The sequence below is a fragment of the Manacus candei genome, unplaced genomic scaffold (genome assembly GCF_025592945.1).
Source record: "Manacus candei isolate 608988 ecotype Guabito, Panama unplaced genomic scaffold, ASM2559294v1 h1tg000009l, whole genome shotgun sequence".
NCBI classification, from domain to species: Eukaryota; Metazoa; Chordata; class Aves; order Passeriformes; family Pipridae; genus Manacus; species Manacus candei.
Genome location: NW_026138057.1, coordinates 3581278 through 3602219, shown reverse-complemented (window position 1 = coordinate 3602219; position 20942 = coordinate 3581278). Strand labels below are relative to the sequence as shown.

General features: G+C 60.2%; 4 protein-coding genes and 1 long non-coding RNA gene across 11 annotated transcripts; 1 reads left to right on the top strand and 4 right to left on the bottom strand.

Annotated features, from left to right (window-relative positions):
- Window positions 1–1151: 1151 nt before the first annotated feature.
- Window positions 1152–2927, bottom strand: LOC127466442 (uncharacterized). The gene is made up of 2 exons (XR_007902695.1): window positions 2508–2927; window positions 1152–1369 (listed from the first exon to the last, which is right to left on the bottom strand). It is a non-coding gene; the product is annotated as an uncharacterized LOC127466442 (long non-coding RNA).
- Window positions 2928–3724: 797 nt separating this feature from the next.
- Window positions 3725–13592, top strand: PGGHG (protein-glucosylgalactosylhydroxylysine glucosidase). 7 transcript variants are annotated; one of them, XM_051776971.1, is made up of 14 exons: window positions 3725–4393; window positions 4947–5208; window positions 5709–5919; window positions 6736–7171; window positions 7412–7531; window positions 7617–7748; window positions 8056–8167; window positions 8591–8663; window positions 9168–9304; window positions 9690–9823; window positions 10071–10166; window positions 10346–10443; window positions 11907–12118; window positions 12210–13592. In XM_051776971.1, exons 2-14 carry the CDS (start codon window positions 4962–4964, stop codon window positions 12272–12274), a joined length of 2073 nt encoding a protein of 690 aa, XP_051632931.1. In that variant the 5' UTR covers window positions 3725–4393; window positions 4947–4961; the 3' UTR covers window positions 12275–13592. The 7 variants fall into 7 exon arrangements, 6 of the variants coding, with proteins under 6 accessions (XP_051632931.1, XP_051632930.1, XP_051632932.1 ...); XM_051776970.1 differs by having other exon boundaries at window positions 3725–4073; window positions 12210–13591; XM_051776973.1 differs by lacking the exon at window positions 3725–4393 and adding an exon at window positions 5350–5425 and having other exon boundaries at window positions 5092–5208.
- A 424-nt stretch (window positions 13593–14016) lies between these two features.
- On the bottom strand, window positions 14017–15800 carry LOC127466425 (interferon-induced transmembrane protein 5-like). Its single transcript, XM_051777192.1, has 2 exons — window positions 15379–15800; window positions 14017–14522 (listed from the first exon to the last, which is right to left on the bottom strand). The coding sequence occupies exons 1-2, from the start codon at window positions 15535–15537 to the stop codon at window positions 14304–14306; spliced, it is 378 nt and encodes a 125-aa protein (XP_051633152.1). The 5' UTR covers window positions 15538–15800; the 3' UTR covers window positions 14017–14303.
- Window positions 15801–16278: 478 nt separating this feature from the next.
- On the bottom strand, window positions 16279–17573 carry LOC127466428 (dispanin subfamily A member 2b-like). The gene is made up of 2 exons (XM_051777194.1): window positions 17375–17573; window positions 16279–16709 (listed from the first exon to the last, which is right to left on the bottom strand). The coding sequence occupies exons 1-2, from the start codon at window positions 17561–17563 to the stop codon at window positions 16545–16547; spliced, it is 354 nt and encodes a 117-aa protein (XP_051633154.1). The 5' UTR covers window positions 17564–17573; the 3' UTR covers window positions 16279–16544.
- Window positions 17574–19608: 2035 nt separating this feature from the next.
- On the bottom strand, window positions 19609–20913 carry LOC127466423 (interferon-induced transmembrane protein 1-like). The gene is made up of 2 exons (XM_051777189.1): window positions 20587–20913; window positions 19609–20112 (listed from the first exon to the last, which is right to left on the bottom strand). The coding sequence occupies exons 1-2, from the start codon at window positions 20806–20808 to the stop codon at window positions 19945–19947; spliced, it is 390 nt and encodes a 129-aa protein (XP_051633149.1). The 5' UTR covers window positions 20809–20913; the 3' UTR covers window positions 19609–19944.
- Between the last annotated feature and the right edge of the window lie 29 nt (window positions 20914–20942).

The window sequence follows — 20942 nt, the reverse complement described above, 5'->3', positions numbered from 1 at the left end:
CAAATGGGGATCTGAGCTGGGATCTCTCCCAGTGTCCCTAGGGATGCATGAACTCCTTGCTATAAGGCAGGACAGCACTTGGCACGGGGAGTTATAGCCGTGACTATATATAGTGACTTCAGATTGGATGGAGTTGTGTCCACGGATCTCGTTAAATTCCCTGGGGTGTGGGTGGGTTTTTAAAAGCTGCTGCCAATGTATCCGTGGTCAGTCCTTGTCACTGCTGGGGTTCAGGAGTCTGTACCTGCTCACCCTCCTACTACTGCTTTCCAGACCCTTCTGGCCGAAATTCCTTCCTGGATGGGGGGTGTTCAGTGCCCAGTGCCTGCCTTTTCCCTGTCAGTTCAGCTGTTGGATTTGACTTTACCAGTTCCTGCTGTGTCTTGTCTTCCAACACCCATTCCTGTCACTTTTGCTGACTTCAGGAGAGCGTGTGGAGGAGACAAGTGTTCTGGAAACTGTTCCCTTCATTTCAGTTAAGGACAAGAAAAGGCTTTAAGGAGCCCAGTCTCCTTTCCCAGTGCTGTGTCAGATCTTGCCCTCATTGCCAGGGCTGTGTCCCTACACGTTGGGATGGAGGAAGCTCCACCTGAGCCAGCGAGTTGCGGGGCCGCTGCTGCTTGAGATCAGCATCAAAAAACCCGGAATGCCACTGTGGGAAGCACTGACAACTTCTCCCAGGAGGATTCCGACAGCCCCTGTGCTGTGGGAGCACTCGCCTGGCTGTGAAGCCCCAAGCAGCTCCTGGTAATGGAGATGAGATCTGTGGATCTGTGACGGCTCCAGAGGTTTTTCCAAGATATCTGGAAGTACCTTTTGCTACCTGACCTTTCTCATGTGCTGGCTGCTTCCCTGACACAGGTAATTTGGGATGTGGTGGGTGGAAATGCCCTTTGTGCAGGGAGGGGGGCCTGTGGGACACTTTTAATGTGACTTCCAGCCTTTGGGTGTTTTCCTACCAGGAATTCACCTTGGCTTTGCTGGGAGAGGTGACCGGGTGCCTGCCCTGTGCTGCACTGCAGCTGCAGCAGGTAAAGGCTCCAGAGGGAATATCCCTTCCCACTGGAGGGAATTCTGCCTTCAGGACAGATTTCCAGGTCATTCCCTACGGACACCCACGTGGATGAAGCAAACCCGAGGAGCCGTTGTGCTGAATGCAAAAGTGAATTTTAATGAACAGGCCTGGGGGGTTCCATCCCAGAGAGGGTCCGTCCCAGGGGCTCTTCCCTCAGGATTCTCTCTGCAGGGAACAGGCTGCTCCTGCCACTCCTCACTCCGGCCTGGCCTTGTAGTGGTCTATGTGGGCCAGGACCCAGGCTGTGGGCAGCAGGAACGACGCGAACATCGCAGCCAAGGCAATGCCTTGCTCCTGAGGGGGAGAAGGAACGGGAATCAGTTGGATGGCTGGGCCGTGGGATGGGAGGGGGGTGCTCCTGGGATGGCTGTGCCATGGTGTGGGGGCTCCTGGGATGATTGTTCCATGATTTGTGGGGCTCCCGGGGTGGCTGCGCTGGTGCCGTCCAACACCATGGACCCAGCTCACTTCTCTGTGCTCTTCCCAGCCCCGTGGCTGTGGGATGGACCCACCGTGGGGCTGTGGAGGGAGCTTTGGGAAGCACAGCCATTCCCACTGGCAGCAGATGGACCTGGTGCTCTCCAGGCTCGCTTTTTCCATCTCTCCACGTTTCTCTGCTGGGATATTCACTGGCAAACTGGAGCAGTGCGTGACCTTGAGGCTCTGGCCAGGGCCCTCAGCGTTTCCAGAGGCATCTGTGCCTGACTTTCAGGTGACTTTGGAAATTGCAGCCAGCAGCAGCCCCTTGTTTCTCTGCTGCACCAGGGCAGCATCAACCCCCTGCACTGGCACCTTCCTTTCACTTATTTGGCTGGAAAAAGCATGTCCAGGCTCATGCAGACCTTGGGAAGGCAGCAGGGGGAAAACTGCCCAGGCAAGGGGTGGAGGGGGAACCAGCCAGGATTTTGGTGAAAAGCTCCTTTTTCCCCGCCTTGTTTCACCCTGCCCAGGGGGATATGGATTGGGGGGGACTGTCCCCAGAGGGGGAGTGTTAGAGGGACCTACAGGCTCTGCAGTGACAGCAGCCCCTGTCCTTGTTCATGGGGACACTGGCTTTGGGCTGAGTGTCCCAGGATGGAGGGTCTGGGCCCATGTCTGCCCCTGAGGGACCACCAGTGTCCTGCTGTCCCATGGCTTCACCTCCCTGAGGGACACCCTGGGCTGCACGGGACACTAAGTGTGTGCCCCAAACCCCAAAGGTTTAAAAAGGGGCTTGAAAGGATAAAATCCAACAGGAGCCTGAGGGGGGGGGGGGCACAGGGCACGGACCCCTGGGGGGGTGTGGGCTGGACCTTGGGGGCACCTTCCTCCTCTGCCTCCCTCTCCCCTTTTGCCTCTGCCCCCATCACAAATAATTTGTCCCTAGCACGGGGGGTTTGGGCCCTTCCAACGGGGGTGTCCCCCCCTTTTTTAGCCCCCCCCGGGTACTCACGGCGGCAGAGAGCGGGTGCTCGGGGGGGTGGGACCTGAGCTGGGCACGGGGGGCGTGGGGGGTCCGCAGGGCGGCCGCCAGGAGCTGGGAGCCCCTCTGGAAGACCCTCATGGCGCCGTCAGGGCGATCCCGCTGCTCCTGGGGCTCTGCAGCTGCCCAGCTTGTCACTGTCACTGCTGCCACCCCCCCCATCCCTCCCCCGCCACCTCTTGGCACGGGACCTGCTGCGGCTCCGAGGGCACGGGGCGGAACACCCTTGAGGTGGAAAGACTTTCCCGAATTGTTCTCTGCCGAATTTTTCTTCCCTTAATCGTTTTCAGGTTTTTTTTCCCTCAGCAGCACCCAACTGCCCAAGGCTCTGAGGCCAAAAACTGTCCCCAGCTGGCACAGGGGGACACTGCGCTGCTCTGCTAGAGAGCAGAGGCCTCCCCTTCCCTTGGAGCAGCCCTTTTTCCCTCAGTAGAATTCCTTTTCCCTGAGCAGAACTCCCTTTCCCCTGAGCAGAACTCCCTTTCCCCTGAGCAGAACTCCCTTTCCCCTGAGCAGAACTCCTTTTTCCCTGAGCAGAACTCCTTTTCCCTCGAGCAGAACTCCCCTTCCCTTTGAGCAGAACTCCTTTTCCCTCGAGCAGAACTCCCTTTCCCTCGAGCAGAACTCCTTTTCCCTTGGAGCAGAACTCCTTTTCCCTTGGAGCAGAACTCCTTTTCCCTCAAGGAGAACTCCTTTTCCCTTGGAGCAGAACTCCTTTTCCCTGAGCAGAATCCTTTTCCCTTGAGCAGAACTCCTTTTCTCATGGAGGGGCTTGGAACGAGATGGCCTTTAAGTTCCAACCCAAACCATTCTGAGATTCTGCATCTCTGGATCTTTCTGCTGCAGCGCTGGAGCATGGGGCAGCTCAGCCAGGGAATGACAGATGTTTTCTTGTCCCCTCCTTGGGAATAACTCAGTGAGATGCTGCTCCAGCTGAGGGGGCTGTCAGGGACTTGGGGAATGGAGCTGGATGCCAGCAGCACCCCTGGGTGTGGGAAGCCGGGGTGGGGGCTCACTGAGACAGGGCTGTGCCTGGAAAAGCCATGATGGGATAGAGGGCTGGCAGGAGGGAAGCTGGGAAAAGCGTGCCAGAGCCAAAGTCCAGGTCTGTTCCCCCTGAAAACAGGCGAGCAGAAGGGTCAGAGCGTGGCTGGGGACACAGGATGGTCGTGGTGTGTGGCTCTGGCTGGGGGTGTATGTGTGTGTGTGCTGCTCCCCCCGTCTCTCCACTGTGATTCTCAGGCATCTTTTGGATCATAAATCGTCCGAGTTGGTTTTTCTCTTTCAGTTCCTCCTTCCCAGGGCAGGGGGCAGAGCCTGGACCTCTGCCCCTTTCCTGCCGCGGGCACTCAGCTGAGCTTGGCAAACACCTGCGTGCGGAGGCTGATTTTTTTCTAACTTTTTTTTTTTTTTTTTTTTTTAAGGGATAAAAAAGCGATTTCCTTCCTTCTCTCTCGGTCAGGCAACTTCCGTCCTTCCCTGGGACAGCCTCTCCCCGCCTGCAGGGCCAGGGCTCGGCTCAGCCCCGGACCGAAGGCAAGACCCACCTCCTCGCTTCTGCACCCTTGGGCTTGGGCTGGGGTGGGATTTTTAACTTTCCCGAAGGCAGGATTTTCCTCCCGGTTCAGTCTAACTGAGGAAACCGAGCTGAGCCTGAAAGCTGCCGCATCTGGCTGCTGTCAGGGAGGGATTTTGGGGCCTTCCCTGACCCCGTGTTACCCCGGCTGGATTCCCAGCTCTGCCCAGAGTCTCTCAGAGCCTCATTTCATCATTCTTGTGTTATTCCAGTGCCCAGCATTGCCAGGAGCCAGCTGCAGCTCCCTTTTGTCAGGTGCTGTTTGCACGTTTCTGTATCTGTAGGTACCTTTAGTCTTTAATTATATTTATATATTTATACGCGAAACAAATATGTTTGTAAATCTACCAATGAAATAGAAAGCTCCTGCCCCAGAAAGCTGAGCTGGAGATGCAGGAGTGAGGGGGAACAGGGAGGTGCAGCGAGCTGGGAAAGGGGGAAGCTCAGGAGACACAGATTGTTTCAAAGTGTCATGGAACAACACTCAGGAGGAAGAGGAGGCCAGAAGAGGAAGGTGGTTGTGTGTGTTGGGAGGAACTGGTGCAATCCCATCACAGAGAGGGCAGCAGAAGAGGAAGAGGGGAAAGGCTGAGAAGTGACGAAGCCTGTGGGGTTTGGGGGAGCTGCAGGAGATGCTGGGATGGGGTGATGGGGTGGAGAGGGAGCTGGGATGGAGCACCCCTCTGGGGGTGACCAGAGGGGACTCTAAAAGGGCTGGAGATGGTGACAGGCGAGCAGCACCTCTGCGGCAGCCAGGGCGCCCCGGGGACGTGCCGGGGAGCGGAGCAGCAGCTCGTCCCCTCACCCCCCGTCCCGGCCGTGCCGCTCCGCAGGTGGGGGCGGCAGCGATGGCCGAGGGGGACCCCGCGGTGTTCACGGCCCGGGCGCTGCCCGCGGACCCGCGGCTGCTGCCCACGGTGACCAACGCGTACCTGGGCACCCGCGCCTTCCGCGACATCCTGCACGTGGGCGGCGTGTACAGCGGGGCCGCGGGGGACACGCACCGCGCCGATGTCCCCAGCCCCCTCGGCGTGCGGGTGGCGGTGCCCGGCACAGACAGCCCCGCCGAGAGCTTCACACTGAACACCCGGACAGGTGAGCTGAGCTGGGAGCGGGGAGGAACCTCCCCATCCCAAATCTGACACGCCTTCCCCTCAGGCTCCTTCCCTGCCCTCTCCCGGAGGTTAAATTCTCACTTCCGTACAGTCACCTCTTCTCGTTCTCTGTTCACCTCAGGGTGTTGTCTTTCTGAAGCAACTGGAAAAATTCCCCTTTCATATAATAAGTTTCACTCATGAGCCCCCTTTCATGTGTAAGTAATATAACAATAAAATAAGCAGTTTTCAGTTTTCAGGCTGTAGCTCAATCCCTGCTGGATTAGCAGGTTTAGAAAATCATGAAGCCTGATAAAATGTTTAATGGCACAAACCGTCCCTCAGCAACTCGGCCAGGAGCAGTGTCAGCAGCACTGTCTGGTCAACAGCTGGATCTGGACCTGGGAAAGGCCAGCAGGAACCAGTAGATAGGGAAGGGGTAGGAATCTGGGAGAGAACACCAGGACCTGCGGGTGCCAAAGGCTCTAGCTGTGCTTGCAGGGACCTTCAGCCACACAATTCAGTGCCCTGGTTACGTGGCCACCCAGCAGCTCTACGCCCACCACTCCCTGGTCCACCTGATGGCCTTCAGCGTCACCATCCGGCGCTTGGATCGCTCCACACAGCCCGTCACCATCCAACTGCAGACCCCGTTCGTGCCACAGAGCCAGGACCTGGACCTGCTCCCAGGACTGGGCTTCCAGGGAGCACAGTGAGTGTGGGGGATCAGGGTCCCTGCCCTGAGCCCACCCTCCGTGGGCTGTGGCACACTGCCCACTCTGCTCTGGGCACTAAACTACAGATGTGAGGCTGGAGCTGGGCTGGAATGGTGGGTGGTGTGGGGCTGGATTGGTGTGTGGCGTGGAGGCTTCTGCACGCCTGCTTTTTCCAGGCAGGTGTATGAAACTTCCCCTCAAATTAAGCATAGAAACATTTTTATATAGTTGCAGCTCCAGAATTATCCCTTACACTGATGTGTAAGAGCAACAAAGGCCCCAGGGGCCAGATGTGATTCCAAAGAAGTGAGACTGGGCAAGATGGGGAGTTTGGAGGAGATGACCTTCAGAACTAGATTCCTGGGATTGGGGACCATTTGCTGGGGCTTCGCACTGAAAGAGGGCAGGGTTAGATGGGATACTGGGAAGAAATCCTTCCCTGTGAGGGTGGGGAGGCCCTGGCACAGGTTGCCCAGAGAAGCTGTGGCTGCCCCATCCCTGGAAGTGTCCAAGGCCAGGTTGGACGGGGCTTGGAGCAACGTGGGGTTGTGGAAGGTGTCCCTGCCCATGGCAGGGGGTGGGACTGAGTGGGCTTTAAGGTCCCTTCCAAGCCAAACCATTCTGGGATTCTCTGACGAATCTCAGTATCCTGCACGTTGGGGATGGGACAGCAGCAGAGCTGAAGTGTGGGGATGAGGCAGTTTCCATCTGGGAATGGGAGCCTGGCACCTTGGAGTCCCCTCTGGGTGTTGGATGTGCACGGGTCCCCCCTGCCCCACGCTCCCTGCCCCATCCCTCCCTGTCTCCCACAGCTACGTCCACGGGCAGACGCTGGTTCCCGAGGTGGAGGGGGGGCCCCGTCCCACCGTTCACATGCTCTGGACGCCCGTCCCACCCTCCCTGACGCTGGGTGGGGAGGAGCAGGAGCGCTCCTGGGAGTTCCTGACGGCCGTGGCCGAGAGCGAGGAGGAGGCCAAGCGGAGCTACGGCGAGGGGCTGTCCCTGATGGCCGCGGGGGCCCTGCTCCGCTCCCACACCCGTGCCTGGGCCGCGCTGCGCCGGCGCTGCTCCGTGGAGCTGGACGGGCCCCCGGCCCTGCAGCAGGCCCTGCACGGCTGCCTCTACTACCTGCTGAGTGCCCTCCCACCCCGAGGCAGCCCGGGATTCCTCTTCCATGGCATCAGCCCTGGCGGCTTGTCCAACGGAACCCGGGGTGAGGACTACTGGGGACACATCTTCTGGGACCAGGTGAGTGGGGGCCATGCTGGCTGGTACCCTGGGGGCTTGGCACAGTGACTGGGATGGAGAAGATGGCATCGTTCCATTGGGATGGGGAAAATTCCATCCTTCTATCAGGATGGAAAAGACTATCCTTTAATAAGGATGGCGAAGGCTGTCCTTCAATAGGGATGGAGAACACTCCATCCTTCCACTGAAGGGCGAAGCTGGCGGTGCCCCACCAGCCAGTCCCACCACCTTGCCCCGCAGGACACCTGGATGTTCCCCAACATCCTGCTGCTTTATCCTGAAGCTGCCCGAGCCATCCTGGAGTACCGGATCCGCACGCTGGCGGGGGCCGTGCGCAACGCGCGGGAACAAGGCTACGAGGTGGGACAGGGACGGCGGGCTGAGGGCACGTCACCAGCCCCTGTCCCCAGGAGGGGAGGCCCTCAAGGTTGTTTTCTGCTGGCAGGGCGCCAAGTTCCCATGGGAGAGCGCAGCCACCGGCCGCGAGGTGTGCCCCGAGGAGATCTATGGGGCCCAGGAGATCCACGTCACCGGGGACGTCCTGGTGGCCTTCGAGCAGTATTACTGCACCACGCAGGTAAAGGGAGTTTGTACCGCCTGGGCGGCTCAGTGGCAGGGCCCACAGGACACCTGGTGACTGTCACCATCCCTTCCCAGAGGAATTCTGCTCTGTCTGCTCCTCGGGGTCCCTCCCTCAGCCTTGCCTCATCCGTCCGTGCTCCCGTGGGTGTCTCAGCACCCTGTTGGCTCAATCCAGGCCAGTTTTCTGACTTTTTCTCCTGTCCCCTCCATCTCCTCAGAGCTCCTCTCCGACCTCCTGCTGATTTTGGGTCTAGCAGGATCTCCCTCATGCCCCTGTTTTTCCCCGGCTTTGGCTCCCCCAGGACCAGAAGCTGTTCCGGGAGGATGGGGGCTGGGAGCTGGTGGAAGCCGTAGCTCAGTACTGGTGCAGCAGGATGGTGTGGAGCGAGGAGGAGCAGCTCTACCACATCAGAGGTACCTGTGCCATGGGAAGGGGGTAGAAAGCAGAGGTTCAGAGCCACCTGGTCTAGTGGAAGGTGTCTCTGCCCATGGCAGGGGTGTGGAACTGGGTGAGTTTTAAGGCCTCTCCCAACCCTGTCTACCCTGGGATTCCGTGACTGGAAGGTTCCCTTGCCCGTGAAGTGGGGGGAGATGCCCTCAGGATGAGGTACCTACACCCATCAGCCAAAGCTGTAACCCAGGTTGTTCCTCCTTCACCACCAGTACCACAGATGTTCTTTTATCGAGCATCCCACTGAGACCATGTGGGATCCTGCCAGAGGCTGCACCTCTGGCTGGGCAGGCAGGACGTTCCCCATTCTCCAACCATTCCCCTGAGGAGGGGCCCAGGACCCCTGGGTGTGCTCAGGTGTGAAGTGTGCCCTCCTGTCCCCCCAGGTGTCATGCCCCCAGACGAGTATCACCACCAGGTCGATAACTCCGCTTACACCAACGCCGTGGCCCGGCGCAGGTAACGTGTGGGATGTCGCCTGGAATCACTGCCTGGCTCTCTGCCTCCTGGAAACGCTGTCCAGCTCTCTGCTTCCTGGAAGCACTGCCTGGCTCTCCTCTCTCCCACTCTGCAGGGACGGGAGGCAGTGGGGCTCCCAAGGGGATGCTTCTTCCGTCTCCTCACACCCCTCTCCCTGTCACCCCTCTGCAGTCAGAGGAAGGAGCAGTTCGGGCCATGGCCACTCCTCAGGTGCCCATGTGAGACTGAGAGGGATCTCCCTTCACAGTGGGGCTTCTCCCTCTGCATTCCATGAGATGTCTGTGCAATTAGCCAGCTGGAGACACCCACAACCAGAGGAATGAGCTCCTGGCTCCATGACAGGAGGTGTTACCCCTGACTGAATCTCTGACCCCTGTTCTTCCACAGCAGCTTTTTCCGCAGCTTAATCATGTCCTTCTGTCTCTTTTCTCCTCCCACCGTCACCCATCCCTGATGTAAAACATTGTTTCTCCCTTTTTCCAGCCTAAACTTTGCTGCTGAAGTTGCTCGGGACCTGCTGCTCCCAGTGCCAGAGGAGTGGGAGGACCGTGCCAGGAAAATCAAAGTGCCGTTTGATGCAGAGAGGAAATATCACCCTGAGTATGATGGCTACAGCCCAGGTGAGCAGGGAGGCAGGGGCAGCCCTTGGAGGCAACCACGGGTCACACTTTTAACTCTGGAAGGAGCAGGACTCTGACTGGTTCAGACTTGGGAATGGTGAAAGAAGAGTTCCTGTCGCTTCCCGGGTGCGAAGAGCCAGGCTTGGGGACGGTTTTCCCACCTCTCTGGGTCATTTCTCATTAGTGGGCTGAAAAAATGAGGGAATTTGGGAGCACAGAGTAGGAAGAGTCTTACTGGAGGTAACAAGGTTGCTATGATCCCCTTGGTGACAGTCAGGTGCATCCATCAGTCTGTTGTTCCCGGTTCTTGCCCGCGGTCCAACCAGCCCCTTGGGCCGTCATTCCTAGACAGTGCCCACTGTCTGGCTTGCCCCTCTCCCCCCAGGTGAGCCAGTGAAACAAGCTGACGTGGTCCTGCTCGGCTTCCCACTGATGCACCCCATGAGCTCCGAGGTCCGGAGGAACGACCTGGAGATGTACGAGCCCGTCACCGACCCAGCCGGGCCAGCCATGACCTGGGTATGGAGAGGGCAGAGCCCAGGGTGGGATTTGCCCTTGGGGTGTTGTTTCCATCCAGGACAGTGACTGCCAGACCCACCAGGCAGGATTCATCAGACCTGCTCCAGAGCTCAGGGGAGATGGAGGACGGCGCAGGGCCGGGGTGTGTGTGGGGGGTGTTGGCTCTGGGTCGGGATGGTGGCGGTGGAGGTGCTGCTCTGCTGTGCTGTCACCAGCAGCAGTGACAGACCCTTTCCCTCCCTGGCAGAGCATGTTTGCCGTGGGCTGGCTGGAGCTGAAGGAGGTGCAGAGAGCCCAGAGCCAACTGCACAAGTGCTTCAGCAACATCACAGAGCCCTTCAAGGTGAGTGGCGGGGCTGCAAGTCCCTCTGGTTTGTGTCTCACCTGCTCTCAAGTAGGTGACACCCCACTGAGAGACGCCCCAGATGTGTGACAGGGATGGTGACAACGGCATTCAAACCCACAAAACTGCCTGAAGTGTCCCAAATCTACTCCTGAGTTTTCTTTCTCATGCCAGTGCAGGTCTGGGTGGAGAACTCGGATGGTTCGGGAGCTGTGAACTTCCTGACAGGGATGGGTGGATTTCTGCAAGCCATCCTCTTCGGCTACACAGGGTTCAGGTGAGACCTGTTGTGTCACATTTAATTCCTGCTTGTCCCTTAAAATGTCCAAGATTGGGAACAGGCGAGAGACTCAGTCTGGGACACGTTTGGGAAGTAAAATGCCATTCCCTAAGCCTGTTCTCTGGCTCAGCTGCAACATCCTCCTGTCTCCTTTGGATGGGGTGAGGAAACACCTTCTGTAACATCATCTTTTCTCCTTTGGATGGGGTGAGGAAACACCTTCTGCAGCCCCCTCTGTGGTCCCCCGCACACACGTGGCTCTGGGAGCCTCCGTGGAGGGAAGTGCTGAGCAGGCATCGCCTCAGCTTTAAAATATCTCGGGAAAACAGGGAACTGTTCATATAATTTCAGAGCTGTGTCTCGTATCTGGTGGTTTCCACCCTGGAGCCATCGCCTCTTAAACCTATTCTTGGTTTAACTGAGGCTGGATCAAGCCTTTTGATTGCCAGTGAAAACTCCCAGCACTAACCACGTGTTTTTACTCCGTGTGTGTGGCCAGAGGTGCTGGGAAACCCACCAGTTCCTTGGTGGAACTGGGGTTTGAGCTGCCGTATTCCCAGCTGGAAAACCCACCCATTCCTTGGTGGAGCTGGGTGTGAGCTGCAGTATTCCCAGCTGGAAACCTCAGCCTCGGCTTTGGCCGAGCTGGGAGGTCTCCAGGCACCCCGGGTGTGTCGGGTCGGGCCCCTCGTGGGACAGGCACAAGCCACGGGCTTTGGGGCTCTGGCCAAATTTCCAGAGGTTGGGATGACACTGTGCAGCCCTGGGAGCCTTGCTCCTGCCCTTCCCACCATAGGGCACAGATCCTGCCTGGCACTGGGGCTCTCCAGGCTCTCGAGCCTCCCTCGAGCCCTCTCCAGTCCCTCTCAACATGCTGGAGTTGATGGTCAAGAGCTCTCATGTGCCAAGATCTGGGTCAGAGACAACAGTGACCGTTGTTTTTCCTCACCCAGAGCCAACACCCACACAGGCTGTTTGGCTTTGAATCAGGGCTGGAGGAAGTGTCAGGCTGTTTGCTCCACTATCTCTGGAGAAGGAGCATGAACAGCTGTGCTTCCAGCCCTCCAAACCACGGGAGTGGGAGCCGAGGTGGGTGTCTGGAACTGAGCTGCCCCAGAAGAAAAGAATAATACATTTTTCTCCCTTTTTTTTTTATTTTTTTTATTTTTAATTAGAAAAAGTATAAAATCCAACTTTAAGGAAACCCCAGGCCCAAACTGTGGAACTGGAGTGGGACAGGAATGTCTTTGGGTGCTGGGCTGTGAAATTATGGCCCCTGTAGCTCCTCAGCAGATGCTCCATCGGTGTGTTTGGGATTTGCCCAGAGATCCTTGGATGCACTGAGGATACTTTCACACTCCTCCGGGGTGCATGGGATGCCTGGAGAGGTGGCCATACCCCAGAGGTTGTTCACATGTGGCTCCCACTGTTCATACCCTGACGTGCTCCTGCCTTTCCAGGATCTCGAGGTCCGGCCTCCGCTTCGATCCTGCCTTTCCCCATGACATCACCGAGCTGAAGCTCTCCGGCATCTCCTACTTGGGCAACAAACTGGATTTCGCCATCACCACAGCAGAGATCTGTACGGAAGTGACTGAGACCTCCCAGGACCCTCTGGCATCTCCCCTGGAGGCAGTGCTGGAGTCGGGGCACCGCTTTCCCCTGCGGGAGGGTACGGCAGCAGCACCCGGCTCCGCTCCCCGAGATAAAGAATTTGGGGAGAAACCATTCCCATACCTCACACAAGGGTGTTTTGGTTGCAGGGCAGAGTGTCTCCTTCCCCATGGCACCTGGCTGGATCCAGAGGTCACCCACCAGGACCCCCTAAACCTTGGCTGGTCCAGGTTTTGCCCACGGGAGCAGCGGATCTGGGATGTTGGCAAAGGGGGAAGGTAACAATGGGCAGAGGAGGGGGCCCAGGCTGTGCCGTGAGCCCTTGGCCCCCCAGGACTGAATGTGCCACCTGTCCTTGTGTTCCCGAGGAGGGGAGGGTGTCCACAGAGCTGTGACCGTGGCAGGGGGTCAACATGTCTGTTCTGGGGGCACTGAGCCCCAGAATCCCCTTCACGCACCTCCAGCATCTCTCACTCAGCACAGGAGGCAAAATCAAGCCTGAAAATGACCATTCCAAATGAATTTTCTAAACACTCAGGAGTTGTTTATGCTCTCTGTATCTGCATTTGTAAGGAAGTCCCTTCCTGAACGGATCTGTGACCCTGACTCCAGCTCCTCCAGCATGTACTGCCCTGGTCCTTGCCTTCCCCTCACGTTGCTCCATGGGCTCAAAGGGCTGTGAAGCCTCAGCCACTGTTGCTTCACCAGATGAGTGGTGTTTTCGCACTGATATCAGTCCAAAATATGCAGCCAAAAACCTTTTAGCCCCGTGTTGGCAACTCCTTTCCTGTTTTCTGGTGTGTAACATCTCTACTGTGTTTTCAAACCCCTCATCTACACTATTCCCGCTCTTGTCAAGCAGCTTTGGAGTTAAATCCTTTCTAACTTGGCGTCTGAAGGGCTGCAGGAAGCCTGGACATCAGTGATTCGTGATATCATCGTGTCAGACGGGTGACATGGGCAGTGTTTTTCCAGGCACGAGCAGCCTCGGGGAGAGCAAAACGCTGCTGTGGGTTTGCTCAGGGCATTTTTGGTGCCCCAGAAACCCCAAGGAAGGGCTGTGCCCGTACAGGGAGGGGGGCACGGTACCCCCAGGCCTGGGTCTCACAGCATCCTCCCTCTCACCTCCCCGTGGGGCTCAGTGCAGGGCAGCCCTGGGGGGAAGGAGGGAGTGCCGGAGGCGTTCCCTGCCCCGTGGGGTCTCTCCTCGCCAAACCAACCCCAGGAATCTTGGCTGGGTTTATATAAAGCCCCGCAGCCGCTCCCTGCCCCGCGGCATCTGGGAATGCTTAGGGGAGGAGCAGGGACTCTCTTGCCGTGTAATTACCCGGCCTCTTGCTCCGGCCTCATCAGAGCCACCAGCCCCTAATTAGCTGCAGCTCTTGGTAGGACAAAAGGACGCACCGTCCCCTCGCTCCGGCACCAGCCCGGAGAGCTGCACCCGGACTGGGATTTGGATGGGGCTGGGATAAAACCCCACACTGAGCCAGGTCTGGTCATGGCACTAAAGGGGGTTTAGCAGCAAAAAAGGGATCCTTTAGTCCCGTTTAGCCAAAATGAGCCGGTTCCAGCCCAGGGAGGGACAGCAGGGAGCAGTGGGGCTGCGTCCCACACACACCTCCCCATCCTGGACGGGGACCTGTGTTGCTGCAATGAGTTTGCAGGTCTCAGCTCCCCCTGGGAGAGTGACACACCATTAGCTTCAGCGTGTCCCCATGGGGCCAAGGAGCTTCTCTGCTCCCTCCCCTCCTCGGCCACGGGGGTCCTGGTGGCCGGTGGTCCTGGGGATTGCAGCGTCTCCTGGCTGCAGGGAGCTCAACTGGAGTCAAAAATCCTTGTTTACATTTTTCCTTTGGCACCCCCCTTGTCCCCCCCCTCCACAGGCAGAAACTCACGCTGTGTGAAACGTTTAATGATTTAAATAGTGATCACGGAAGCTGGAGGGAGGCTGAGCTCCACACGGGGGGGATAACGGGAGATAAAAAAACCAAAAACACAAGATAAATGAAAATAACTGCTCTGCCCCCAAAGCGTGGCAGGGAGCGGGGTCAGGCCAGGCAGGGAGGGGTCATAGTAGTGGAGGAGAAGCCCCTGGAGCTGCCCCCCCAAACCGGCCACGCCGTGCCCCGTGGGTGTCAGAGCTGGTGGCTGTGGCCTGGGGTGGCAGAGAGGGGTGGTGGCCCTTTTTTGGGGAGCCACCAGCGGCGCGAAGGAGGTTCCACGAGCCCTTCACCCCGCCCCCATCAGTGGTCCTCGTCGTCCCTCCCGCCGAGCTGGTAAGTGAAGAAGCCGACGGAGTCCTGGGCGAGCTTGGAGAGGTGGATGACGCCGGTGACGACGAGGGCGACGACGAGCAGTGGCAGCACCACGCTGCCCGCCGTGGCCAGGGCGTTGTAGCACCGGGCCTTGGAGCTGAAGTGCCGAGCGGCTTCCACGTCCCCAGACACCTTCCGGTCCCGTGCCTGCAATGGGAGGACAGACCCCTCCTGCAGCCCCTTCTCTCAGCCCCCTTCCCCTCAACCCCCTTCCCTTCAACCCCCTTCCCACATCTGTCTCCTGCAACCCCTTTCCTCAGCCCCCTTTTCCTCAGCCCCCTTCCTGCAGCCCCCTTCCTGCAGCCCCCTCCTGTGCCTCTCCCAGCCTCGCTCCCGGGCTTTAGCCCCCTTGTAGCCCCTAGTTTAGCCATCCATCCATCCATCCATCCATCCATCCATCCATCCATCCATCTGTCCCAGGCTGCCCCTGCTCCACACGCTCCCGTTCCCCTCTGGCCCCACTTCCTTTGCCTCTGGGATTTTCCCTCCTGCTTCTTCCCTCCAGAGCCTCACTGGCACCAGCTCCTTCTTGCCCCCAGGATCTTTCTGTTCTGGTCCAGTCAAGCTGGAGCTGGGATTTTCCCTCCTGCTTCCTCCAGAGCCTCACTGGCTCCAGCTCCTTCTTGCCCCCATCTTTCCACTCTGGTCCAGTCCAGCTGGAGCTGCTCCTGCCAAAGGGCTGGGCCGGGGGCCTGAGGACATCACAGCCCCCACGGCACTTTCTAGGATGAAGCAGCTGGTCCTTGGAGTGTGGGCAGGGGGCTGTGGTTATCCAGGGGGTCCCAAAACGTCCCTGATGGGTGGCAGGAACACAGCAGGGAGGATTCACCAGTTGCCAGCGTCCCTTGCTTCTGGCGAGTGCTGGGCTCCCTCCCTCCTATGCCACCCCCCCAGGAGCTATCCCAGATGCTCTGTGCCTCCTCGGCAATCCCTCCCTTGGCATCTAGGTGGCGAGGGATTCCCGGAGACCCCCAAACGCTCCGGTCCTGCCGGGTGCCGGTACCTTGACGGCGAAGGCGAGCGCCACGAAGCCCAGGCAGCAGAAATTCATGTAGAGGGTGTTGAAGATGGCCCAGACGAGGTGGTCGCGGGGCGGGGGGGCGGCGGGGGGTGGTCCCCGCTTACGGGGCGGCTCGTCCTCCCGCGGGTACGAGGTGTCCATGGCCACGGAGAGGGGCACCCGCGGCTCCAGCAGCCTGAGGGGAGCACGGCTGGGCACCTCTTATATAGCCCTGCCCCGCTAAATATAAACCTGGGAAATTACAGCTCTGAGGGATGCGGTTCTCCAACAGGCTGGGCTGGGAGCTGGGAGAAGCGCTGGGATGGCGAGCCTGGGAAAGCTTTTTATAGCCAGCTTTCCCGCCGGGGATGAGGGGCACGGATGGCTCCAGCGTGGGCAGTGCCGTGAGGTGACTCCAACACCGTCTGAGGGTCATCCCAAGACAGACCCCCCCGGTACCAGGACCCCCGCGGCGCTGGCTGGCACCGGGACCTCCAGCCCCAACCCTCCAGGTGAGCTGGGCAGGGCTGACCCCTCCTTGGCAGCACCTTTGGGCTACGGGATGGATGAAATGGCAGGTTAATAGGGAAAGGTGGAAGAGCCGCATCCACGGGGCTCCCTGGCAGTGGGGGGGAGAGGGCGCTGCGGGGGGGGGGGCAGCCAAAAATCACGGAGGGTCTTTAATTTCCTTCTTTTGCCACACCTGAGATTTTTGGAAAGGAACTTCCTTGGGATCTGGGCTGGAAGCACTCTGGCCTGCGGCGGGATGGAGGCAGGGCAAGGAGGAGGGGGAAGAGGAGGAGGAGAAGGATAAAGAGGAGGAGGGAAGAGAAGAAGGAGGGTCCCACGAAGTCGTGCGAGGACCCTCTACTCTGTCCCGTGGCGAATGAGGTGACAACGGGGGGGTTTGGCAGGACGAGCTTTATTGGTGGCAGCAGGGACTGACAGGTGTGTCACAGGTGCCAGGAAGCGCAAGAGCAGAGAAAAGGAGGGGAGGGGGCTGCCCCACCCGCCCCCCGCCCCATCCCCTCCCGCGGCTGTGCGGGGCCGCCCGGGGGGCAGCAGCGAGGAGGCGGGGCTCACTCCCTGAGCCCCCGAGCCCCGAGCGGGCACATTTGCGGGGCAGGAGGAGGGGGAGAAGCCCCCCGCGGGTGGGGGCCAGGCGGCGGTCAGGGGTTCTCCAACATGGTGGTCATGAAGACCATGCTGATGATGATGATGAAGACCACCAACACGAGGGTTACCAGCACGGAGCAGATGATGTTTGCCACCCTGGCGCGGGAGCCGTGACGCCGGGCACCCTCCAGGTCCCCCAGCAACTTGCAGTCACGGGCCTGGGGGGGTAAATGGGGGAGCTCAGAAGGGGGGGAACTGGTTGGGGGCCCAATCCGGCCCCTTGGGGGCGGCTGCGGGGTTGTGCTGGGACCCCAGGGATGTGTCACCCGGGGCAGGGGGGGAAGCCACCGGGCACTGCCTGTTCCTCCACCCGCCCGGCGGTCACGGCACTGGGGGGTGCAGGGTCGGGGGGTGACACACAGCACTGGGGTCCCAGGGCGGGGTGGAAGTGGGGGGTTGGAGGTGAGAGTGCAGATCAGGGGGCCAGGGCGGGAGATGGAATCTGGGGACCGGGGTGGTGTCAGGGAGGGCTGGGTCGGGGCGGACAGGACTGGAGGGTCCCGAGGTGAGGGAAAGGTCTGAGTCGGGCTGGGTCGGGGGCTACCGAGTCGGGGAGGGGGTCGGGACATGTCGGGGGGTCTCTGGCTGGGTTGGGGGGTCCTGGGTCGGGGAGAGCGTCGGGACGTGTCGGGCATCCCGAGCTGGATTGGGTCAGGGCATCCCAAGCCGGGGAGGAGGTCGGGACGTGCCGGGGGTCCTGTGCCGGGCTCAGTCGTGGGGTCCCGGGAGGAGCTGGCTGGGGGTCGCTCTGGATGAGGTGTCCCGGGGCCGATCAGGGCTAGATCCGGGGTGTCGGGTGGGGGTCCCTGGTCGCCCCCCTCACCTTGATGGAGTAGACGAGCGGGGGGAAGCCGAGGCAGCCCAGCCCGGCCACCGCGCACCACAGCACCACGTTGAACAGCGACCAGAGCACATAGTCCCGGGGTGGCGGGTCCGCCCGGGGACCGGGGGCAGCCGACCCCCAGCCGGAGGACTGCAGTGGGATGGACACGTCCGCCTGTCGGGTCTCCATGGCCGGGAATGAGTTCCTGGAACTGGAATGGAGCGCGCCCAGGGCGGGGGATTGGCCCCGCACCGCCCCGCGCGGGGGGGGGGGAGGACACGGCCATCCAGGACCACCACCCCGCGTGGGCTGGGGGTGCAGGGCAGCTCTGGGGGACCGGGGGGGCTTAAGGGGACTCGAGAGGCTCCGAGGGGAGTCTGGGGGCTCCAGGGGACCCTGTGGGGCTCCAGGGGACCCTGCGGGGCTCCAATGGGGCTTGAGGACTTTGGGGGGCTTAAAGGTCTTGGGGGCTCTGAAACGACTCTGAGGAGATTTTAGGGACTCTGAGGGGACTTCAGGTGTCTCCAAGGGAGCTTGGAGACTCTGAAGGGCACTTGGGGGAATCCAGGGGGGCTTGGGAACTTTCGGGGGATTCAAAGAGACTTTGGGGACTCCGAGGGAACTCCGTGGGACCTTATGGACTCCAAAGGGACTCAAGGGGACTTTGGGGACTCCAAGGGGATTTGAGGGGACTTTGTGAACCCCAAGGGGATTTGAGGGGACTCTGGGGACTCCAAGTGGAGTCCATAGGACTTTGGGGTTGGAGTGGACAGACTGGAGGGAGCTCTCAATGGCAGCCTGGTGTGGTCACAGGCTGGAAGAAGGTTTTGCTGGTGGCTGGTTTGGACTGGGAAGGGGTCAATTTTTTTCACGTTGGTTTGTATGGGCCTGCACTTTGGATTTGTGCTGGAAGCTGTTGATAAAAACAGGGAGCAGGAGGAAGAGGGGATCTCAGAGCAGTGGCCTTCGTTGTCCCAATTCCCCATTGGATGTGCTGGGATTTGGGCAGGCCAAGGGTGGGGCTAGGCAGGCAGCACATCCCCGTTTGCAGCAAGGAGCCCGTGTTTTCCGGGAAGAAACGGAGCAAAAAAATGATTCACTGGGCTCTCAGTGCCAGGGATCCTGCAACAAATACCCGCTGTGTCTGTGAGTGGGATTTCTGACATCTTACGAATGCGGTGTCCTGCCAGGAACCCGAAGCTCTCGGGGAGAGGGAAAAACAGGGTTTTGTTCCCATCCTTGCGGGGCCCCAACCCCGAGGACCAGGGCCTGCCGAGGGGAGGGCGAGGAGCATGGAGGGGAAGAGGGAAGCCAGGACAGCTGCGTAGCTGAAGCTCTGCCAGGTGGACTCGGGCCAGGATTTTCCGTGGTCACTCCGGGGCCGGGCAGGGAGCGGCACGTGCGGTGGCCGGAGGCGCGAGGATCGCTGCCCGGATCGCTGCCCGGATCGCTGCCTGCTGCCCTGCCAGCTCTCCCGGCGAGGGGACAGGGACGGCTGGCGCTCCGTGTGGCTTCCACCGAGCACAGCTTCCTTCCCCCCCCCACCGCAGGATGTGGCTTCCACCAAGCACGACTCCCTTCACCCCCCCTCACCTCCCCACGCAGGATGGGGAGAGTGATTGTGAGGAAATTCGTGTGCTGAGGTGAAACAACGAAACCAAAAGCTGTGCACGCCAGCAAGACACATCATTTGTTCCCCACTTGCCATGGCAGCTGTTCCCAGGACAGCCGGGCTCCTATCTGCGAACTTTACCAGCATCCCAAATCGCCGAGGAATCCAGCCCCGGGAGATGTGCAGCACGGCCACTCGGGATGGAGCCACAGCACCCACCACCCCCTTCCCTCCGGGAGCCTCTCCAGCCCCGCTGTCCTGCACAGTCACATTCCAGCTCATTCCGCTCGTGCCCTTTGCACATCCTGCCTCCCCCAGTCCAGCTAATCCTCAACTCTGCTTTCTCCCAGCCCTCCCTGAGGGCCAGTGAGGGCGAGGGTGCTCTGGGTGACACCCTGGCACAGGTGAGGTTCTCCTCCCGTCCTCGGGGTGACCCTATGGGTGCAGCATCCGCGTTCATGGAGCCGGGTGTGTCCCTGAGCATTGTTTCTGCCATGAGAGACAATTTCCCTCCCCGCCCCCCCAGGCACCTCCAGCTGCCGATGTTGTTTCTTAACCAACCACGCTGTGGTTGGGGGGGGACCCTGAACCTCTTCCTGCCGAAATAAAACCGAGCCGGGGCAAAAGTGAAAGAAATCTTTATTCGAACCAGGTTTTCTCCAAACAAAGTGCTTCTCCCGGGGATTGTTTCGGGTCAGCTGGGGCTCCAAACCCAGAGCAAAGCAGCAAGCAGGTCACGGCCATTTTGGGGGTGCTCGGCTGCCACCTGAGGAAGGGTGTCCGTCCCCAGGCACTTCCAGCATCAGCAAGGGCTCAACAACAGCTTTGAGCAGTGAGGAAAGCGGGACAGGGCCCCGGCGGGCCCCAAGGGGCACCCCCTGGCGCTGAGGGGTGAGTGGAGCTCCTGCCAGGCACTGGGGGAACTCGCTGCCAGTGGAGCAAGGAGGTGCTAAGTGGGCTATCCGCGGCCGTAGTGTCTCGCTGTGCTGAACACCACGGCGAGGACGATGATGACGATGACGATGCCGGTGATGTTGAGCACCAGGGCTGTGATGTTCAGGCACTTGGCCGTGGAGCCGTAGCTCAGGGCCCCGCTGCGGTCACCCAGCATTTTGCGGTCCCTGGACTGTGGGGAGGCAGAGGGGAGAGTCAGTGAGGTCGGAAGGGGGTGGCCCCGGGGGGCTCAAGGCTGCAGGCAGGTGTGGGAGGTGCTGGAGGTTGCCACCCTGGTCTGAATCCCCCCAAATCACCAGGGGTACTCCAGGACGCTGTGGGGCCAGGGCTCCATAGAGAGGGGGCTCTGTGGGGTCCACGGGTGCTCTGTGGGGCCAGGAGTCCATGGACAGGGGGCTCTGTGGGGTCCACAGGGGCTCTGTGGGGCCAGGAGTCCATGGACAGGGGGCTCTGTGGGGTCCACGGGGCACCCTCTGGTCTGGGGCTTGTGGGGTCCACTGGACACCCCCGAACTGAAGCTTTGTGAGGTCCGTGGCTCTCCATGGGGTCAGGCATTCTGTTGGCTCAATGGGGGCTCTGTGGGGTCCCCACGGCTTCCCCCAACCCCCCAGCCCAGCCTTTCCCCCCCTCCCCCCGAGTGCCCCACCTTGACGGAGAAGAAGAACGCCAGGAACCCGAGGCAGCAGATGTTGCCGTACAGGGTGGTGAAGAGGGACCAGACCAGGTGGTCTCGGGGGGGCAGCTGCTCCTCCTCCACCGTCACCGCCGTGGTCGTGGTCGTGCTCATCCGGGGCAGCTCCTCCATGTTCACCCCCGTGGGCAGCACCTCGTAGGGTGGCAGCGTCTGCTCCATCCCGAGGCTCTTCATGCACACCGGCGGCGGCACAGGGAAAACGCCGTGGTCGAGGAAGGAGGTGGCACGGGAGGGGGGGTTTAGGGCGGTCTCACCGACGGCTGTTTCGTTTCCTCAAGACTGAGGATGGGGCGGGAAAAGGCCGCCCC

Bases quoted from the DNA above. Each gene is read 5' to 3' on its own strand.
- PGGHG (XM_051776969.1), top strand. From the start codon at position 4,746: ATGCTGGGATGGGGTGATGGGGTGGAGAGGGAGCTGGGATGGAGCACC. The intron at 9,824-10,070 runs GTATGGAGAGGG...CCTCCCTGGCAG, and splicing joins CCGGGCCAGCCATGACCTGG to AGCATGTTTGCCGTGGGCTG. The intron at 10,167-10,345 runs GTGAGTGGCGGG...ATGCCAGTGCAG, and splicing joins ACATCACAGAGCCCTTCAAG to GTCTGGGTGGAGAACTCGGA.
- LOC127466425 (XM_051777192.1), bottom strand. From the start codon at position 15,537: ATGGACACCTCGTACCCGCGGGAGGACGAGCCGCCCCGTAAGCGGGGA. The intron at 14,523-15,378 runs GTACCGGCACCC...CTCCCATTGCAG, and splicing joins CGCTCGCCTTCGCCGTCAAG to GCACGGGACCGGAAGGTGTC.
- LOC127466428 (XM_051777194.1), bottom strand. From the start codon at position 17,563: ATGGAGACCCGACAGGCGGACGTGTCCATCCCACTGCAGTCCTCCGGC. The intron at 16,710-17,374 runs GTGAGGGGGGCG...TTACCCCCCCAG, and splicing joins CGCTCGTCTACTCCATCAAG to GCCCGTGACTGCAAGTTGCT.
- LOC127466423 (XM_051777189.1), bottom strand. From the start codon at position 20,808: ATGAAGAGCCTCGGGATGGAGCAGACGCTGCCACCCTACGAGGTGCTG. The intron at 20,113-20,586 runs GTGGGGCACTCG...GCCTCCCCACAG, and splicing joins CGTTCTTCTTCTCCGTCAAG to TCCAGGGACCGCAAAATGCT.